General features: G+C 33.0%; 1 protein-coding gene across 3 annotated transcripts in view; it reads right to left on the bottom strand.

The window, feature by feature from the left end:
* Nucleotides 1–16936, bottom strand: part of LOC145291505 (uncharacterized) — a 76313-nt gene extending 59377 nt beyond the window's left edge. For all 3 annotated transcript variants that reach the window (XM_080137428.1, XM_080137430.1, XM_080137429.1), the window contains exons 1-4: nucleotides 16779–16936; nucleotides 7659–7790; nucleotides 6515–6640; nucleotides 2023–2160 (exon numbers count right to left, since the gene is read on the bottom strand). In XM_080137428.1, coding sequence (XP_079993554.1) covers nucleotides 2023–2160; nucleotides 6515–6640; nucleotides 7659–7790; nucleotides 16779–16836 — 454 coding nt within the window. In that variant the 5' untranslated portion in view covers nucleotides 16837–16936. The remainder of the gene's footprint in view (nucleotides 1–2022; nucleotides 2161–6514; nucleotides 6641–7658; nucleotides 7791–16778) is intronic.
* Between the last annotated feature and the right edge of the window lie 5336 nt (nucleotides 16937–22272).

Genomic DNA, 22272 nt, shown 5'->3' with positions numbered 1-22272 from the left:
TCCCAGACAGACAATTCTTAAAAGAGACAGTCATTCGTTGCGGTACCTGTGCAACTTTCAAATTGAAGACGCGTTCCAAACGGCACAAATCCTCAACGACGACGACGACGACGACGACGATGATGATGATGGGCACGATTACATATATACATACGTACATTTAAACAGACAGGTGAGATTTATAGTATAGATGTTATAAATTCTGTTGCATATTGGAAGACGTTTTTTATGACCACTAGACTGTGTTCCACCTATAATGGGAATCAGGTGTGAAGCTGTTCTCTTAGTTGTTTATTCTTTTGTTTTTCTTTTCTTTTTTTTTTAGTGGCCAAAAAATGACCAAGATGACGAGTTCAACTTCAACTATATTTTATTTACTTGAGTAATAGATATTCATTTTACTTCACAACGAGTTATGCCTGCAAACTATCCAAGAACGCTCTAAGTACCATCCGTTTATCAACATCTTTTTTTTATTCAAATTTACTTCGTAACTGAAATCAGACTTTAAATCTTTCCAATTTTTGTTTATTTATATTAGATGGTTTTTAAATTTATGAATGTTTGGCATTAATGCTTTCATCTTGAATGTTATTCTCACTACATTTAGGCCGATGTAATCTTCGATCTTAACAATGTTGTTTTTAATTTTCAACAAACCACTGTTTACTTCTTTATATAAATGACCTTCCAGAGAATATTATTCATAAAATTAATATCTATACTTATGATACCACTTCTATTTCGGTATGTCTTCTCGCCCAGCTTTCTTAGATCAATGGAAGTATACAGTTGATCTAGAAGTTGATTTGGGTTCTTTTATGGATCAGGATAAGAAATGACTTATTTCCTTTAATCCTGTTAAGACTCAACTATTGTTCTTTAATCAGAGGGGTGTCCCTTTTCACCCCGAGATTCTTATGGACGGCTCTGCTCTCGATGAGAAATCAACTCCAAGTCTTGGTCTTTCTTTTTCATCAAATCTTTCTTGGAGTCAAAATATTAAATCCATTGCTCTTTTTGTTTCTCGTAAAACCGTTTCTCTCGATCACTCACAACACTTTCTCACATCGATGTTATTTTCTATTTCTACAAATCTACTATCAGACCATATATGGAGTACTGTTGTCATATTTGAGCTGGTGTATCCGTGTCTCATTTGAAAGTTCCTCATAAATTGCAAAAACGTATCTGTAATTTGATTAGTCTCACACTATCTTCTTCACTGCAAACTCTCTCTCACGGACGTGATGTTGCTAGTCTCAGTCTTTCTACAAATACAATTATGGCATGTGTTCCTCAGAATTGTCTGATCTATTCCCTGCTGCCTTTGTTACAACTCGTTTGGCACATCGTCTTGTGGTCTCCATCAATTCGTTTTTTAAATACCTCATTGTAATACAGTTTCCTATTCCAGTACTGCAAGGCTGTGGAACTCTTTCTGCTCACTGTTTTCCTTCTCCATACACTATTGGTCTTTTGAAGTCTAAAGTCTTCTTTATTGCTCAAAATTCGAAAAAAAAAAAAGTCTTCTAAAGACACCTCCTGTCTTTGTAATAATCAGCTATGGTTCTTTTTAGCTCCTTACATCAAGTGGTTTCATGCCTTGTCTCGGGCTTTTTGCATAAAAAAAAATGTCTGATGTGTTTATGAAACGGAAATAGTGTTTTTTATTTAACTTTTAAAAATTGACGCATCTTTCTAGTGACCGAACCTAGATGATAGACACTGTTTGTCAATTACGCTGCATAGTTTGATTTCTTAGATTCATATATCACATCAGCATTAAATAACGGGAAAAATGTTGATAAGTCGTAAAACACAACAGCCAAAGTAAACATTGATTTGTCACGTTTAGTTTAAAATAGAAACTTCGTCGTAAAGCGCGCAAATTGAATGGACATATCTTAAGAATAGATCTGTTCTTTTTTACTCATGGACGTTTCCTACCGTATTATGTACGTAAAGCAATCACACGTGGAATTAAATGATTTAAAGGAAGACACAAATTAATATATTTACCCGGTTTTATGCAAAATCGTTTTGTACAACCAATATTTCCATTCCGCCCACAAAAGCAAAAGTTACAATCGATCTTGAAACGACTTCCGATTGGATATGTCTTCCCATTCGCTGAGCAGGTTTGATTTCTTTCTTGACCTGATAAAAATATAAAGTATAAAATAAAATAATTCTTTCTTGTGCTTGTGAAAATAAAAATGAAAAATGTAAAATAAAAGGGAAAAAATTATGAAAAATGTGTACTGAACGAAAAAAAAATCAGAAAACGCAAATAAAAGTTGGTTACCTCCCCTGACATAGTGTACTTCCAAAACATGTTTAACATATTATGTTGCATACAGAGAAAGAAATTTGACAGACATTACTTATTAGTCCATATTTTATCGGGGACTAGTACGTTTTCTGGATTTTATGTTTGTTCAGAAAGATGGATACATTCATGAAAATGGACAACAACGAGATTTAAGCTTTTAACAATATTTTATTTACTTAAATAATATATGTATGCATTTCGTTCACGAGTTGAATGGACAATATATCTAAGAAAGCCACAAATATTTTCAATTTTATATCTGTCCTTTTTCTATTTTTATTCTGTTTGTGTTGTCATCTCTCATATTAAAAACTGCCAATGGGGCATTGGCTTATAAGCATAAAATATTTAAAAACATGAACACAAACTCACAAAGGCCTTTTGGCTAGGAACAAAGTGTATTATCTGTTCTGATAGTGCCGTTCACCTTTTTTGTCCTTAATTAATGGAGGAGAAATCCTTCTAGATTGAGGCAATTTTTATTTTTGTTTCTACTCAGAGTGCCCCTTTAGGGGAGCTGGATTTTTCTCACATTAAAAACCGACTTTGTGTCTAACTCTTCCCTCGTAGAACGTCAAGTAAAAAAAAGGGAACTTATTTAAATGAGTTGTGTGTGTGTGTGTGTGTGTGTGTGTGTGTGTGTGTGTGTGTGTGTGTGTGTGTGTGTGTGTGTGTGTGTGTGATAAGGATTCCCCAAACGTTGTATGATGACAGCTCTCTGCCGGTCGGTTAATCAGTTATCTGCCCTTATCTGCTAAAACTCTATCTGATCTCGCCTGATTTTATCTCCAATCTTTTCGATCCCTCTCTGTCGTTCAGTGTCGCAAACTGCAAACTGTCGTCAAATGTTACCAACTCAAAAATCTCTCTAACTTTTGCATTCATTGACTCAAAATCGAAAATCTACCCTGATCTTTTCTCTTAGTCCTTACCATACCCAACTAATAAAAAATGACTTTTTCCGCCCTATCAGCCAAGTGTGGCTGATTATTCAGAAAATGACTACCAACCGTGAAGCGTCTTCCCATCTCAAGAATTCCAAAAGTTCTCGGCAGCCCTTTCATCCATTTTTTAATAATCTTACTTCCTATACTTTCGCTCTGCTAAAGAACCATTTTCTTTCATTGTTGTTGTTGTTGTTGTTGTTGTTGTTGTTGTTTTACTTCCGATACGTTTTTCATCTTTTTCATGAATCATTTCTCAAAATTCTGGTGGCGTTGATCGTATCACAAACTCTCGGCCTATTAAGATATCACAATATACGTTTCATTAAACATTAAATTCAACTTTTTTAATTTGGACACATCTTGATCTTGTTCGTCGATTAATATTTTTTAACATATTTAATTATTTTTATTGCTTCTTGAGCTACTGTTTCTAGAGAAATCGAAACATATGATAGAACCTGGATGATGGACATTGTTTGATCTTGATGTACGGAATGGCTTTGCGAAAGTCGTACATGTATCAGTATTATTTAACACCGTTTTATAGCTTCATATATCTTCTTTTTCGTTATTGTTAGCCCTATATATCAAGTGGCTTTAATCCTTATCTAGGGAGATTTCCATTAAAAACTAAAAAAGAAATGGCAGGACTTCCAAAACTGTACCAGTTCTAACATCATCTTCTTACGGTAACTTGGCAAATTACAATCCCATAGAATGTTATGTGAGGAATGTAGTTGAAATAAACACAAATCTTACTGCTTGCGAAAAGTTAGCACGGAGTGATTGTCCGGATCAAATTGGTGTTCAAACTTGGAGAACGCGCGCTTCAACTAGGAAGCCCTGATGGAAGAAATAACTGCTGATGAAATATGTCGCGTACTGAACTGCAAAAAAAAATTTAGATCACGTAAATAAAAGTTGGTTACCTTCCCTGATAAATTCTTCTTATTCTTCTTATTTTTACTCATAAACATGCTCTGTGGATTGAATCGCATCAATTTTGTAGATCAAAACCGAAGAAATAATTAATATTGAAACGTGAACAGAATAAAACGTTATATATATATATATATATATATATATATATATATATATATATATATATATATATATATATATATAAAATATATATATATGACGATTAAGGTACACTGAATATTCGGCGTTTCATCCACTCTAGGAGTTTTGACATTTTCTTGTACAGCAAGCAGTTCTATAGTTTTTATATTAGCTTTTATCGAAGAAATAACTTTTTCTTTTTAAAAGTGTGAAATTTATCCAAAATACACCACGTACAATTTATTCTTTAAAGCAAGTTTTCAACTGGTGATGTCTATCATCCAGGTTTGTCGCTTCACATTTTAGATGTGTTTACACCTGTCCATCCGTTGATCTGTCACGCTAAAATTTGGAATCATGTTTTCGTGGAAGCATCATGCTTAAGTTTGGAATAACGTTTCTCTTTATTTATTACGTTTAGTTTGAAATTGAATTGTCATCGCCAAGTGCGAACATTGAATATATGTATCTTAAAAATGGATTCGTTTTTTGTATTATTGTGTTATCTTAACACTGAGTCTTGTTGATGAATGGAGAAAAATAACGTTTTCTTTATTATTTTTTTCCAAAAGATAATTGTTGTTAGAATTGAAAAGATGTGATTTGTTTTATGAAAAGGAAAAAGCGTCGAGTCGTTTCAATTCTCGTAATAATTCGAGTCTGCCCCGATTTGATATAATGATTCTTGGATTTTTAGCTGAGGATTGATTATGCGAAACATTTTAATTGTTCGGACTACTGTTCTCATCTTAGTTTTTATTCTTACAATGTTTCGGCCGATGTAATCTTCTGCCTTCTTCAAAGGTACCTTAACAATGTTAATATGGTGTAACGTAGCCGTTACGCTTGTCGACTCACAAACAAAACATAAATAGGAAATCCGTTTATTATCGTTACTTCCCCGTCTTCACACCACTTAAAAAGTCTCTCGCTGCCGCATGTCCATCTAACCCGATTCGTGTTTCTCGTCCTCCGACCGCACGCTAGCCACAGCCGACCCATTCTTGCTTTCGCTTTACATATCCATCTCCTTCGTCGCCGACTTTGTTTCTCCCTGACTACGTGGTGTCCTTTTTTAATTTTTTTTCTTCATATTCAAGTCCGAGCAAACCTGCCAACCCGCATACGCGCCCAAACGCTGCTCCTGTTTCTAATACAATCGCTTGCCCTCCATCCTTCGGCTCCTGCTTATATTCTCATACGCGGCCATATGCGCTATGTTTAATTGATAGTTCTATGTTAACACGGACTCTACGTTGTATATGAAAGTCTCGCTCAGAAAAAATATACAGAAATTCGACATGAGTTTTTTTTTTCTTTTTAATTGAAACTAAAAACATTTAATATCGATCGTTTTATCGCCAAACCATGGATACGTAATTTTCCAAGCCGTAGACAATATGGTCGCATCTCTCCGTTTCTCTCGGGATCAAATACGCTGCTATATTTGCAGCTCGACCCATGGCACACGCTCCTTCGGCCGTTTTTTGTTAAAAGTTCGGATTGCATCTTGTTTTAAAAGTTCCTCTTGCACCAACATGTGTTTCAAAGTTTTTGTCGCCGTCACGAGGTCAAAAATTTCTCCGCTTTTCTTTTCCTTCTCTTCATTCGCTGAGACGTCACCTCGCGCCACGGCTTGGTCATATGCATACCTGCCGCTGCTGCTATGTACGTTTCCGTGGCTTCGTTACGAATGACTCATATTGGTAAAGAATGAAAAGAATGTGTTTTTAAACAAGTCATAGACTTTTAGAATTGAAAATCTGATGTATTTATATAAGGGATGCACGTCGTCGAGACATGTTCATTTTCGTATATATAAATTCGCTTCTTTATAAATAATGTTTCTTTTTTATAAGGATTAATAATATGTATGATTACGATTTTTCGGAGTACTGTTTTCGTATGGGTTGTTATTCTCGCAACGTTTTGGTCGTTATAACTCCCGACCTTCTTCAAGTGTATTTAAACAAGGTATCATTGATTGATGGAATCAATATTTAAAAAAAAAACAAACCGTATTTGTCAGAATTCAAAAACTCTGTGATGTTTCAGATGAAATTCATAAACTGTGATTGAATCATATCATTTTTTTAGATCAAAACTGAAAAAATAATAAATATTTAAACGCGAACAAAGTAAAGATAAATATATATATTTATTTATTTACCTGGTTTTCGGCAAAGTTTTCTCGTACACGCAACTGCTCCATTTGGTCCACAACGGCAAAAGTTACAATCAATCTTGAAAACACTTCCAGCTGTATAAGTTCGTCCATTTACTGTGCAATTTTTGCCTGTTTCGTGGATTAATTAAAATAAACAGTAAAAGAATTAACGCAGAGTTAATGTAAATAGAGCGAACTAATATGCAAGTGTTTCAAATAATGTTAAAGATTAATTATTTCCCCTGTCACATTTTACCTTTACAATATATTAGCCACGGTGACCGGAATTTCCCGGACGTTTGGAGGTGTGTGCTGAGCAAAAAAAAATGTGGTCGTAGGCAGGCAGGCTCGAACCCGTACCGCGAAAAAGGTAAAAAAAAAAAAAAACGTGAAAATATGTGACCTCTTTGTCCTTGCGTTCATCACAAAACCAGAAGAGACGAAGGTTTAAATTAAGGCTAGTCAATCGAAAAGAGGGGATGAGTTTCGAAAATATCGTTGAAAATAGCGACCCCCTCCTTGTAAAATGTGCCCACTTGAGGGTGAAAGAATTAATACTTGTAGCCAATTTTTCGATTGTCGTCCGAAGGGTCGAACTTCAAACCTATACCGAGCTTGTAAAAATCTGTCGTCTCTGTCGAATGTTTTAGGCAGACATACACGAATGGTTTTTGTTGTTTTTATTTTTGCTAGTACTTACCCCAAAAGATGACAATGAAATTTTAATATATAAACAAATTATTTAGTTCTTCTACATTTCAAACCGTCTGTCTAAAAAAATAAAAAATAAAATAAAATATCTTATTAAGCCTTGTTTATTTTTTAAAAAGATTCTTTTTCATCTAAAAAATAAAAGATAAAATTAAAAGTTTTTAAAAAGTTTTTGTCTAAAAATTTTATTTTTTAGACAAAAAAAAATATTTGTTAAAGTAACCAAACTTTTTAAAAACTTTTAATTTTATCTTTTATTTTTTTAGACGAAAAAAATAAAAAATAAGTAGCTATCAAGCTTTTGTCGTACATCTGTCGTGCCTCAATTTGTCGTACACAGTTAGTAAAACACGTCGTATCAAGTAAGAAAAAACAATCACAGACGAAATTAATAAATGTTTCAAAGGCAGACAAAATAAATATAAAAAATATTTACCCGGTTTCAGGCAAAATCGCTTTGTACAAATAATAGTTCCATTCGGTCCACAAAAGCAAAAGTTACAATCGATCTTGAAACTACTTCCGATTTCATATGTGCGTTCATTTGCTGAGCAAGTTTGGTTGGCCCCTTCAGATAATAAAAAAATAAAATTATAAAATAAAAAACAGAATTTCCGCAAAAATATCGCGTAAAAAAAAACCCCCAAGGATTTCAGGCAGCACAAGTAAAAGATGAAGTAATCTCCCTTACACAGTTGCGTTCCAAACTATATTTTACACGTACATTGCATATTCTAAATAATGTTTGCGGGCACTATGCGGGGCTTTTTTTGCCGACGTACAAGTGTGAAAATAGTCCCCACGTCTTCATTTTTTCGGGTAAATGGGCACAGGTTGAACGATAATTTAAACATTTACTTTAACTTAATTTCATTTTTATTTACTGAAGTAATAGACATTTACTTCATTAACTCCATCCAGTAGTAGTAGTAGTAGTAGTAGTAGTAGTAGTAGAGAAATAGTAGTATCGATAAATCACTTGCAGTTATAGCATACATAACCTCTGTATTAAATTACTATGTCTTTTCATCACTACTTGAATATATATATATATATATATATATATATATATATATATATATATATATATCCATTATGAATTTTACTTTTGTATCAGCAATATCGCCTGAAAAGGTATCTAGTTACTTGTAACTAATTGATCGAAACATGCACGTGAATGTGTAGTGATATATAAATGCTAACATAAACAAATAAATGTATATCTGGCATTATTTTGATATTAAACACTCTTGGATAAAGTCTGTTTAATATATATATATATATATATATATATATATATATATATATATATATATATATATATACATATATATATGAGGTATTTGGACAATGTCAAAACATTGTTAATTCACCGCCTGCATAGCAGCAGCCATATGGCGCAACGGTTAAAAGCTCCGACTGTTGTTTGAGCGATCGGATTTCTATTCTGTCTCGAGGTAGTTGCTTGTCTAGCCATACTAATGAACTGTGAAACAACGAAACAGTACCGTATCTGGATGATTATTATGCTCCCTATTTTAGGTTGAGCATTTGGGAAGTGATATACAAATTACCATTAGCGTATCAAGCGATGCTCTGTGTAAACAAATTGAGCTTAGATATTTGGACGATGTCAAAACATTATTAATTCACCGCCCGCATAGAAGCAGCCGTATAGAGCAACGGTTAGAAGCTCCGACTGCCGTTTGGGCGATCCGGTACCTATCCTGGCTTGAGGTAGTTCTAGATCTAGCAACACTGATGAGCTGTGAAACAGCGAAACACTACCGTATGTGGATGACTATATATATATATATATATATATATATATATATATATATATATATATATATATATATATATATAACAGCTTCTGGGTGAATAATAATAAAAACGAAACGTTGATGGAAGTGTGACTTGGTTTGTTCCTCTTTATCTCGTCGGAATACTATTTGAATTAATCTCATTATATATATATATATATATATATATATATATATATATATATATATATATATATATATATATAGGGAGAGCGATAAGAAATAGTGAAAATCGAAAGCAAAAGTTAGATATATGGTATGACGTATGGGCGCGAAGTATTTCTAATAAACAACATGCCTCAATAATATTTTCTAGATATAGTGCATCGTAGTAAAGTGTTATGCTAAACAGCATTCTCTCTCGATACTAGCGCACAAGTACATGTATTTGGTGACTTTAATGTCCACCACAATAATTGCCTTGGATTCTCTACTTACACAGACGCAGCTGGTAGCATAACACATAGCTTCTCTATATGTCATTCCCTATTATAGACAGTTACGTTTCCGACACGTTTCCCAGCCCAGCAAGATCAACAAGCCTCACTTCTAGATCTATTTCTGACAATACTTCTCGGTGATTGTGTAACACGTGTCCATAGCTGAAGGGGCATTCTTCAAAACGACAAAGTATTATAAGAAGGCTGACTGGGAAGCCATCAGCGATCTCATAAGAGATGCCCCATCGAGAAATATATTTTCTCTTCCTGCAGAACAGTGCGTAAATGGGACAACTGAATGGTTCAAAGCGGCAATTGAAGCAAGTCTTCCTAATGGTTTACTTCTACTTGTGCAGCGGCCATTGCTCAAAGGCAGCATGCATACCGCATATTTATCCAACACAAGTCCAGCACAAATAGAAAAAAGTTTATAGAAGCTAGAAGTAATTGTAAGAAAGAAATAGCGACAGCTAAGAGAGAATATACACAAACTACCAGAAAACACATCGAAGCACAGAAATTAGAAACTCGTAATTTCTGGAAAATCTACAACAGTATATTAAATAATGGGCAATCAACAATCTCACCTCCTCTATCAAACAATCATGAGGTTGTTTGCACGGCAACCGAGAAGGCGTACATGCTTGCAGTTGATTTGTTTTAAACTTTACATTTAATCCAGCAAACCATTCCCTCTTTGGTTTTCCTTTGCGGAGTGACATCACAGTAAATGATCTGAAAATCACTCCTTCTCAGGTGCAGGATATCATAAAAAACTAGACACCTCCAAAGCATGTAGACCCAATCTCATCCTGGCTGTACTATTAGAAAATGCTCTGCTGAGGTTGCTCAAGTCCTCTCCAAACTTTACAACAAATACCTTAACGAACCTTGCATTCCTGACTGCTGGAAAATTGCTTCTGTAGTACCAGTTTACAGGAATTATGGCAAAAGAACTGATCCATTAAATTATCGCCCCATAGACTTCCTCCCTCTTTTCGCCAAAATATTTGAGTCCATAATTAACCAACCTATCCATTACCTTACAGTCCGAAAGGATTAAACACTAGTGTCTAGTGTTGGGACGATTAATCAGGAATCGGGTATCAGAAAAATCGGAACTTTTGGGGATTATGGGAATCAGTATCGGAATCGGGAAAATTTGAGCCTCATTTTCGATTTCAAAAAGATTCTTTTATTTTTTCCTGGAAATTATAAAAAAACAAACACAATTTTATTTATTTATCAGAAGAATATTGATTTATAACATGAAAGTAAGGGACACTGAACCAGGACATCTGGGTCCAATTTAATAATTTTATTAGTAAATTATGTCAAAGTAAATAATCAAGAGTTCACTTTTATTGCCTTAGAAAACATTTTGCAATGCTCACACTTATTTTTTAGCAGGTAGGCGATAAAAGTCAATACGTTACCCCTCAGAGTTCACAGTTAAATTAAAAGGGTTAAGCCGCTCCTGAAAGTTTTATTTTTAATTTTTCTGGCGCCATGTTGTCTGGAGCGGTCATCTTTGAACTAATCTTGTTTTAATGCATATATTTACTTTTTTTACCACAAGTGAAAATCACACATAAAACTCTCATAAGTTAATCCAAACTTCAGATAAAATACATAAAATACTTAAAATATGAACGTTTAGAAATTCATCAAATTATAAAAAAGAAATTATACGTACATTAAAAGATGCCTGGAAAACTCGACCACGAAAAACTCGTCCACGGAAAACGCGGCCATCCCTTATTGAATAAACATCGATTGAAAACACATTTTATGACCGGTCTTGAAGGAGATATTATTTTAAAAAGACACTACACCGCCATAATATTTTTAAAACATATTTTTACTTGCTTACCGTTGTTTTAAAAAAGATAAAATCAATTTTCCCAAGTGTTCGTTTTCTACCTAGCTTTGTAAGTTTTTAGCGATTTAACTTATTTTAAAGCGTTTATTCAGTTAAAAAACAAGTCGTGTCGGGTGTTACTTTAGAACAAAAATAAGGTCCTACATGGGAGGATCACATGTTGGGAGTCTCGATAATCACTCAGATATAGAAAATTACAGAAAATACTGAAGTAGATATAATTTTAAAAAGAGCCTCCTCTTTCAAAAGAAAATAAATATTAATATTTTGCAAATATAATTTAGAAAGCGGGAAAGCTTTTTAAAAACTATACCTCCCTCAAAATCAAAACAATAAACAACAACAAAAAAATGAAATCAGAAAAATTGTTGAAGAACGGAGTAGAGAATTCTATGAAATTGATAAAGAAATTTCGTTATTTATTAATTTTTTATAATAGTTTAACAATTTTGAAGTAAAAATTTAAAACAAAAATTACTCTACAAGAGATTTTCAACACACATCTTCTCTCCTACCAAAAAATGTTTCGCTTATTTAAAGTTAATTACAATTTTTATATTTCTAGTATCTGGGCTTTACGTTTTATTATTTACAACTATATTTTTTGGAGTTTTAAAGAATAATTTAAAAAATAAAAAAAATAAAAAAAACAGCGAAACGTTCAATTATTCTCTGGAATTTTCCGTTTGATTTTGTTTTGTTTTGGTTTTTTAATTCAATTAATTTTTTGGGTATTTTCCACCTCAACAATTTTCTTAAAATGACGACTTTTATAGGTTTTCGATCATGCTGAATAAGAAAATCTCATTTAAATTTTGCAGAGACAAATAGTTTTCAAGATATAAAGACCTATATTATGCACTGTAATTCACTGGCGGACATATTTATACGCACGCGCGATAAACTCTACTGCTCTGTTACCGATACTGCCACGTGGCGGAAACAAATCCACTATTTTTCTTCTTTTTTTTCATAACCGAGAAATTAGTAATGTAAATGCGTGTAAAACAAAACAATTACGATTTTTTTTCACTTTCTTGAGTAATCTCACGTTAAGAACGGCTTTCGGAATAGATACCTCAACCTCCCCAGGCTTTCGAAATAATACCCCATTTTAGTGGGGAGATGAAAAAATATATTCGTTGTCAGTATACCCGAAAACCTATGGATGTTGACATTTCGAATGTGAACGGTGAGTTGACGCGCGCGTACAAACATGGCGGCCAGTGAATTACAGTGTATAATACAGGTGTTTATATCTCGAAAGCTACTTGTGTCTGCAACATTTAAACGAGATTTTCTTATTTAGCATAGTCAAACACCTTTAAAGTCGTCATTTTAAAGAAAATTGTGCATGTAGACCTGATGTAAAAATTTACCTTTTCTTTTTACAAATCGATTGTTAAAAAAAAACCTTACTGAAGGTATTTAAGTATTTTTTCTTTTTTATTTCAGTTTTTTGTTGCGTATTGTCTTCGTTTTGAGAGATATATAATTTTTACTCTCTCTTTTTTTCTCTTCCCTAAATTATATTTACAAAATATTAAAATTTATTGGGGTTTTTGTCTGTTTGTTTTTGTAATTATATCTACCTCAGTATTTTCGTTAATTTTCTATTTTTGAGCGATTGTAGAAACACCTGGATATGATCCTTTTATGTCGAACATTATTTTTGTTCTAAAGTAATAGTCGATACTACTTATTTTTTTAACTGAATAAACGCTTTAAAAGGTTAAATCACTAAAAACTTACAAAGCTAGGTAGAAAATTAACACATAGAAAAATCGAGTTTGTCTTTCTGAAAACAACGGTAAACAAATAAAAAATGTTTTAAAAAATATTATGAAGGTGTAATCTTTTTTTAACAATATCTCCTTCAAGAACAGTCATAAAATATGTTTTCAATCGATATTTATTCAATAATGGCTAAATTTTCCTACCTTGCAAAAATGAACATATTTTCCATGGACGAGTTTTCAAGCAAAATAAATATTCTAGAGTTTACTTGCCTATTCAATATCACAGATTTTATAAAGCTTTTCGCACCTATGTGATAAATGGCCATATGGTGCCTATTAGAGACTTTACATTTTAATATCAAAAGTTTTAAAATTCTTGGACATTTCTTTCTGGCGCTGCTTGACATCGGTGTTGTCTGATCACCACATCCTCTAAAATATTTCATGTTTCCTTCTATTTTGTTTGGTTTTGGCGCAAATATAGATTACAATTTCACAAGTTTATCAAAACTTTGGATAGAATATATAAAGAGCAAACATTTATAAGTTTGTTACTTTTAAAAAAATATTTACAATTCAAATACCCTAAACATATGAAATTCTACTTTTTTAGGCAATTATGTGTGAACAAACTAAAACGTTATTTTAAAATTTAGAATGGAGGTTCAGTTGTACATATAGATATAATGTAAAACGATCTAATTTCGGATACATTCTAACTTTTTAAGCAGTTAAAAAAGTTTTCTAAGTCCGATTATCAAAACCATAAAATCACATGTAATTGCTTTATTTTTCGTATTACCATCCAAACTTAGAATAAGTAGTAAGAAACGAGTCTTTTATGACTTTTAACAATCACATATTTTATACTTTAGTTTGATTTGCTACATTAACATTCCCAAGATTTAAAACAAATAAAGTTGTCTACATGTTCTTAAAACATTGTCTGATTAATAAAGTTGGATCATTTTGCGTTAAATTCATATACGAAACTTATTGTTTGGTGTTTTATTTTATTTTTACCACTAAAATTTAAACTTGTTTGCATGTAATCGCCTAAAAATGGAGAATCGTTTTTTTTTTCTTTTTTAGGTGTATTAGGATATAAGTTAGATATTTAAAAATAATAAACGTGTCTTTTCATACTTAATTTTATGTTTATTATCTAGATAAATGTATAAAGATTCTTGTAAAACTTTATTCATTTTTATTCTTTAAAAATGTATTTTTCCGGTACGCCACACAGAGATTTATCGAAAAAGTTATTTTTATTTTACTTCAGCTCCGTCCTTAGATTTTTTAAAAATAGCAAACGGGGTTTTTCATAGGTAATTCGCTAGATAAAAATGTACAAATAAGTTTGATTTTTTTTTTCTGTAGATATTTGTTTTTATGATATAATAAACTTTGGCGCACTGGCGTACTTTTTGTGCAAACCGAAATGGCGGATTGAAATCTGGCTTCCTGGCGTGATGGTACCTCAAAAAAGAATTACAGATTATTTTACGTTAAATTTATATTAGAACCTTATCTTACTAAATACTAAAATGATTGTTTGTTTGTTTTTCGTCAAGTTTTTTAAGGATTTCACACGTAATCTCCTATGAAAGTAACATTTCTTTTGTAATGAGGATTTAGCTGAGAATGTTAAGCGACAAATTTGTTATTATTATTATTATTATTATTATTATTATTATTATTATTATTATTATTATTATTATTATTTGTATCTCGTTTTTGTTTTTGTTTTTTTCTTTTACACACGTAATTTCCTATGAAAGTAATATTTCTTTTGTAATGGAGATCTAGCTGAGAATATTAATCTACAAATGTGTTATTATTATTATTATTATTATTATTATTATTATTATTATTATTATTATTATTTGTATCTCGTTTTTGTTTTCGTTTTTTTCTTTTACACACGTAATCTCCTATGAAAGTAATATTTCTTTTGTAATCGGGATTTAGCTGAGAATTTTAATCTACAAATTTGTTGTTGTCATTATTATTATTATTATTATTATTATTAATAATAATATTATTATTATTATTATTATTATTATTATTTGTATCTCGTTTTTGTTTTTGTTTTTTTACAGCAAAGCAAATCAATTAATTAACCCACCAAAGTCTTATAATTAAAATAATACCTTAACTTCATTCATAGGTAGAAAGCACAGAATAGTTAACAAAACCCACATGCAAAAATGTTTTTCTAAATAGTAACATTTTTATTTAGAAATACATATTTTGTTCTTACGTCGTTTTCTCATTTTGCTTATCAATCGTCGATTATTTTTAACTGTTTATGAAAACTTCTAGTAGCATGTTGAACACTAACGACGAACTAATACAATCTGGTTTTGTTTTAAAATAAAAATAAATCCTTTGTTCTTTTAAAATTTTCAATCAATTACAAGGAAAACATTTGAGGAAAAATATACACGAAAATTACCCGGGGGTTAATGTAATAATTTGAAAATTTACAAAAAAAAGTTCTAATTAAATATTTATAAATTTTGAAAGAATCGGAATGGGAATCGTATCGGAATCAGAAATTTAGAACGGAATCGGTAATTGCATCGGAATCGGGAAAATTTTTGGAATCGTCCTATCACTACTAGTGTCTGTAGGTGTTTAAAAATTATTATAGTAATAATTACGTCTGCCTATTTAAGAACTAGGTTTTCATTGTTGAACACTTTAAAGTTGAAATGAAAGTCAGTCATTTAAGCTCACATGCGCATATCATGATGTTATAATCGTTAGATCACTATGAACGGATGTCTTGACATTTAAAAATAAATGTTTTGACGATATTTCTCGCAGTTAAAGTTGGACGTGTGGTTTTTCCTTGCTAATGGAGTCAGAGATGGCTTTGTGGCCAGGGTTCGAATCTCCCGATCAGCTGTAATCGTGACACCTTGCACAACAGATGATTCCCGAAAGTATAAAAAACCAGTCTCTATAGGTATTTAAAAATTATTGTAGTAATATTGAATGTATTTAAAATATATTTTAAGGTATATATCCCTTTTAATATTGTCAAATTGTTTCAACTAACACACTCAATGGCATTATATCTCCGGCTTCAGGGCATATATATTGGTTTTAAATTGTATTGGATTTTTATTCAGTTTTTAGTTTTGAATTGAAAAATATAGCACTGTCTTCTAAATTTAATATAGCTGCTTGAAAATTTTTTAGCATTGTGTCAGATGTATTTGATGAAGTGGAGGGGATTTTGTTCTGATTATCATCTTTAAAGTATGTATTTTGGGCATGCTGTTCTCCTTATCTTTCTTGGTACTCTTTCCGTTTTTTAGGAATAGTGTCTGTTTTTTCTTATTAATAAATAGTTGTCTCTGAAGAGCAGCCTATAAAAACAAAGATCATATTTTCCGTACAGATTATAAACATGCGTAAGACTAAAAGGGAGAAAATATAGGCATTCGTTGAAATTAAAAATATGATTGTGAACTGATTCTTCAATTGGTCATTGGGATACATTTAAATCGGTATACACATATATGTTGTATGTGCGTGTAGATGTATGTGTGAGTATGTGTGTGTTTTACATATTCAACACCTAGAAAACGCTAGGTAAATAGTCAGTTCATAAAAAAAAAATTAAAAACGTATAAGTTTTCACAAAAGCAGATTACTCACCGGCTACCAAGGAACTGGCTAGGAAAACCAACGCCGAAATTAGAAAAATGGTGTTCATTGTTGTTGGTTTGTTGTCCAACTGTTAAGTGAATTGTAAGTGAGACAATTACTTTTATAAAGGACCCCAACTGAACCCAGGTGTTTCTCACACCTGAAGATTCTCATGGCGCATAAAAAAGAAATGAAAAGTCAATTGTTCAGAAATTATTCCCACAGGCGATCCATTTATTGACATTGAAATTGAAAGACATGGAAAACGTGTTAGAACACAATGTTCGTTTTAACTCAATTTTACCGAATCACAAGTAATCAATAAAAAACAAACGGCTACCTTGCAATTGGCACGTGCACCTGTGTCGATAGAATTATCATCTTAAAAGATGCCAAATAAGAGAGAAAGGCGAATATATTTTTAGGGTTGAGTCATGAAAATGTTGTTTCAGACTTAAGCGTAACAGACCAATAAATATCTTATTTAAAATCAATACGGAACAGACCCCAAAAAATCCAATCTTTTATTACAGATGAGACCAAAAGCCATCCGAGAGTAAAGATTGATAAGATGGATAGATTTTCAGATAAATTTAGGAATATTATGAGAGGGTTGAAAACAATTAATAGGATTAAAAAACTTTGATTACTCATCGAGGCAGATTATTATTTTACTCACTAGGGGTAGTCACGCAAGTCATCATCAAAGATTTTTCTTTGAGAACAACTTGTGGTGTTATCTGGAGTTTGAGTGACAAGACGTCTTCTCAGATTTCCAGTACTCTCCACCACTTTCGTTGGGTGGCAATAACCCTCCCCAAGGTCCCAGTCCTCTTTTGCACTCATCCAACGGAGGTCTGGCTAGTGCAATCTCACCTCAGTCTTTGTATTCTCGTTGATCTTTTCACTTATTTGATGTGGTACCAGTTTATGGAGTAGCCCACACAAAAAAGGAGGCAGAAGGCAATTGTACCGTTTCAGCTTTCATTATTTCATGTAATGTTTCTTTGTGTTTATATCTAGTTTGTGCCTGTAGCTCATATGTTTTAGTTTCCATATTCAAAGGTTCTCTTTAATATTTCTGCAGTTTTCAGTATTGTTATCCGTTGTATCTTCTTAGCCATCCCTTTGATTCCAATCTCTTTCATTCTTTTTTCAAAGTTTTTGGGTATTGTTCTTAGAGCTCCTTCTTATCATTTACTCACTAAGAGTATTCACACAAGCTATCATCAAGGATTTCTCTCTGGGAACAATATGTGGTGTTCCCTGGAGTCTGAGTGACAACAATTCTCCCCAGATTTCCAGTACTCTCCACTTCTTTCGATAACATTTGCAAAAGTATTTACGTTATTGCAACAGCCGCTTACTATTGATTCCTCGTTGGCGGCTTTCTTTCCTCGGTTTTCTCCTCCTTCTCCTTGACCCTCATTATTTGCTGTGGGCCTGTTTATGGTGACATTCACAGGAGAGAAAAAAAAAGATGGAGGCGGCTTTTTCATTTGTGCAGTTTCAGTTTTCATGATTTCATGTGATGTTACTTTGTGTTTTGCATTTGTAGTCGTTTCTGTGTTCAGTTTGTTGGTAGTTTATGTGTGGCGTTAGTGTCCACATTCAAGGGTTTTCTTTTGTATTTCCGTAGTTTTCATTATTGAAATTTGTTGTATTTTCTCGGCCTTCCCTCTGATTCTTATCTTTCCCATACTTTTTTCAGAGCTTTTCGGTATCGTTCCTAGCGCTCCAACTATTACTGCTGTTATTTTTACTTTCTTCATTTCCCAGATCCCTTTTAAGCTCTCTGGCCAATTCCGTGTATTAGCTCCGCTTCTTATTCTCCTTGATCTTCACTCTGTGGTCTGCTGGAACGGCAAAATCTACAATCTGGCAGACCTTTTCCTTCTGGTTAACTATTATGACATTCGGTCTTTTTGAATGGGTTAATCCGTTTGTATATCCATGTCTCCTAGAATCTTGTGACTTTCATTTTCCAGTACTGCCGCCGGTTTGTGTTTGTACCATTTGTCTGGGTGTTCAAAGATGCAATCGTTTGCATAATTGCCAATGAACCGCCTTCCCCACTTGATCGTGTCTATTTTTATATTCTTTTTGGGCTAGTTTGTTGCATTGACTTATTGTTATTATAAAGGCCAAAACTACTCGAGAATAAGGATCAATAAGATGGATGATTAGTTGCGTGATAAAGAATATTATAAGACGATTTAAAATTGTGAATAAAATGTACAATATTTTGATTACTAATGGAGCCCCTTTATTACAAGTACTTTTTTGGCATTGGATTTAAAGACAGTCATGTTGTAGTTGGCAGGGAATCAGTATCGTGCTAATATGTTCTACCGATAGTAATTCATTGGACAAAAAAATCTGTTGATTTAAATTCTGCCTGACGCTAGACACACGGATGAATAAAAGTCACTTCTTTTGAGTGATGGTAGTAAATTGAGTCCTCGCTGTGAATGTTTCACAAAAAGATGGAAATTAGAATGTATTCGTCAACTTCATTCATGGGATTAATGATGACTGATTTAATCCGAGCAACTACTCTTCTGTGAGCAAAGAACTATTGAAAATAAACGACATTATTCGAAGCAGCAGAGTGGATGTTATTTTTACGAATCGAACAAAAGTTCAAATCAGGAGTTTCCTTGGACCAATGAAAACGCAAGAGATATTCACGTCTAAATATCGCCAGTAAATGTACACGGTGACAGCCTAAATGAACGCGCATACTCAATTACTTTTCACACGCTAAATTACTTTTTTTCCTTAAATGTTCCTTTGGTTCTTTGAAGTCTCATTTATTACCTACATATGTTTAGATGTCATAACAAGTTGTTTATGCTTGATTAATATATTTTCATCCGTTTTAAATCTAATATACAACATACGGGTAGATAATTTGAGACGCTTATAAATAAACAAGAAAGTCCTGCCAGTACGAGTTCATTTACATTAAGACACAAACGGACACAGAATAAAGAATAACAATTCATCATTACGTCATCATTGTTGGGAATACGTGGGCGAAGAAAAACGATAACAACCAACAGCGAACCTTTATTCTTCACACTAAACAACTTTTTATCCTTTAACTTTACTTGAACTCTTTTAATTCTCATTCTTTGCGTAACTTTTCTTGGCTGCAATAAAAAGTCATATATATATATATATATATATATATATATATATATATATATATATATATATATTGACTGCCATAGTCATGTATATATAATGTGTGTGTGTGTTTATATGTGTATATATGTATGTATATATATATGTGTATATACATATATATATAAATATGTATATACACATACATATTTATATAATAAAATCCACAGCCAAATAACGTCGCAGCCCACAAGAGCCATGACAGTCATTTTGTACTCCAGAGAGTAGAGTGCTTGTCTCGCATGCAAGTGGTTCGGGTTTCGAATCCTGGGTCGGGTGTGTCTAACTGATGACCCAAAATGAGGGCGAAACTTCAGTCTTGGACTTCCGGTTCGTTGACTGTCATGGCTTTTGTGGGCTGCGACGTTGTTTGGCTGTGGAATTTATTATATATAATCTCTCACATTCTGAAAATCATATATATATATATATATATATATATATATATATATATATATATATATATATATATATAACAGTGCATATGAGCGTGTGGGAAAGTAGCAGCAGCAGCGAAGGATAGCTAGCTACGAAGAGATATGCAGCAGCAGTAGCCTAAAAATGCGAATATGCAAATTAGGGGGTGTGCGCGAGAAGGGAAAATGTAAAGAAAACACAGCACGTGCTCGGGGCAGAAACAAAGTCCACGTCGAAGAAAATGGACGTTTAAAGTCGAGGACGAGAATGGACCAGCTGTGACCGGAATGCGGTCGGCAGAAAGAGAATGGCGAGGCAGGTAAAATGAATATGTGACAGCGAGAGACTTTTTTAAAGTGGTGTTTCGACGGGAGAGTAAGGTGTAATAAAAACTTTGGTTAAAAAAGAAAAAATGCCGGATTTTATTTCATTTATTTGCATTATTTGTTTGTCTATTTGCGACGTAACGGCTACGTTACACACACACACACACACACACACACACACACATTTATTACATTTTCACCCCAAACAAGGCAAATTGCTACTTTGGTGTAGGGGGCTACTATCAGGGGCAACAACTACTGGGTTACTATGTAGGGATTTGGGCAGCAAGATGTCGGTTAACGTTACACTTGAACTTCTGCACGTCAGTACTGTTGGGGAAGCAGGGACCTGGAATGGAATTCCAGAGTCTAGCGGTTCTGGGGAAGAAACTATTGGAGTAAAAAGATCTTTTACATCTAGGGATCTCTACAGTGTGGGGTGGGATTTAGCAGGCTGTCGGGTTTGTCGAGGGTGCTCACGTCGTGGGGGCACAAGTGATTGCAGTTAGTCAGAGCATCCACCACTAAAATACTTGTAGAAAACGCAGAGGGATGCAACATTTCGTCGATGGGACAGAGGCTGAAGCTTAGATGCCAGTTCAGAGGTTTGCGACTCTCTTTTGAACCTTGTCAAGGAGCGAGAGACTAGTACCAGATCCACCAGCCCAGATGTGACAGCAATACTCCATACATGGGCGAATATATATATATATATATATATATATATATATATATATATATATATATATATATATATATATATATATATATATAAGGAAAATGTTACATTCACTGGAAGGAATTTTATATGAAATATGTATTTTTAAATATATTAATGTTTGAAAATCTTATTTTGGATCGGCATTTAATAATAAAAAAGTAAGGATATATATTTAAAACCATCTCTGGATTTGAATAATACGTATAAGTAAATTAAATTTCAATTAAAGTGAAAAATAAACAGAAATTAAATGTATATATAAAATTAATATTGAAATTTTTCATCTCATGGTACAACTACACTAAGACCTGCCACGGTTGATACTGAAGCAGAATATATTATGTGTATATTTTTGTATGTGTATTAGATCCACAGATATCTTACCTGAACAATGTTTATAGACAAATAATTTTTTAGTCTTTTTTCTGTTATAGTTTTTCACGTCTTTTTAGCCATAAACGGTTGGGCAGATTTTCAAAGTCAGGCCTAAATATAAATGTATCGCCATGTACTCTCTACGTATCCCAAATGATGTACACTTGTTACCACAGTCAAGTTCAGTAGGTTGTCGCAGACATTGTCATCAAATGTTAAACTGGTAATAAGTTGTCTGTAGTGATCAAGAACGTGTTTATTAGTTTTCGCAAGGATGAATAATCCGCGCCACGAGGAAGCGAGGAACACATTGACAGGAAGTTGTTGAATGAAGTAGTAGATATGTCCATATCCCTCCATTTTCCAGTGCCCGTCCTTCGGATCAATCAGTACCCTAAACATCATTCTGTGATCAGACTCCAGAAAATGGATCCTGGTGTAGTTAACTGTACCCTGAGAGGAAAACACTGAGGCA

The sequence above is a fragment of the Euprymna scolopes genome, chromosome 12 (genome assembly GCF_053919585.1).
Source record: "Euprymna scolopes isolate OS-2025 chromosome 12, ASM5391958v1, whole genome shotgun sequence".
NCBI lineage: Eukaryota > Metazoa > Mollusca > Cephalopoda > Sepiida > Sepiolidae > Euprymna > Euprymna scolopes.
The sequence above is the reverse complement of the archived record's forward strand: the minus strand, read 5'-3'. Positions and strand labels throughout refer to the sequence as shown.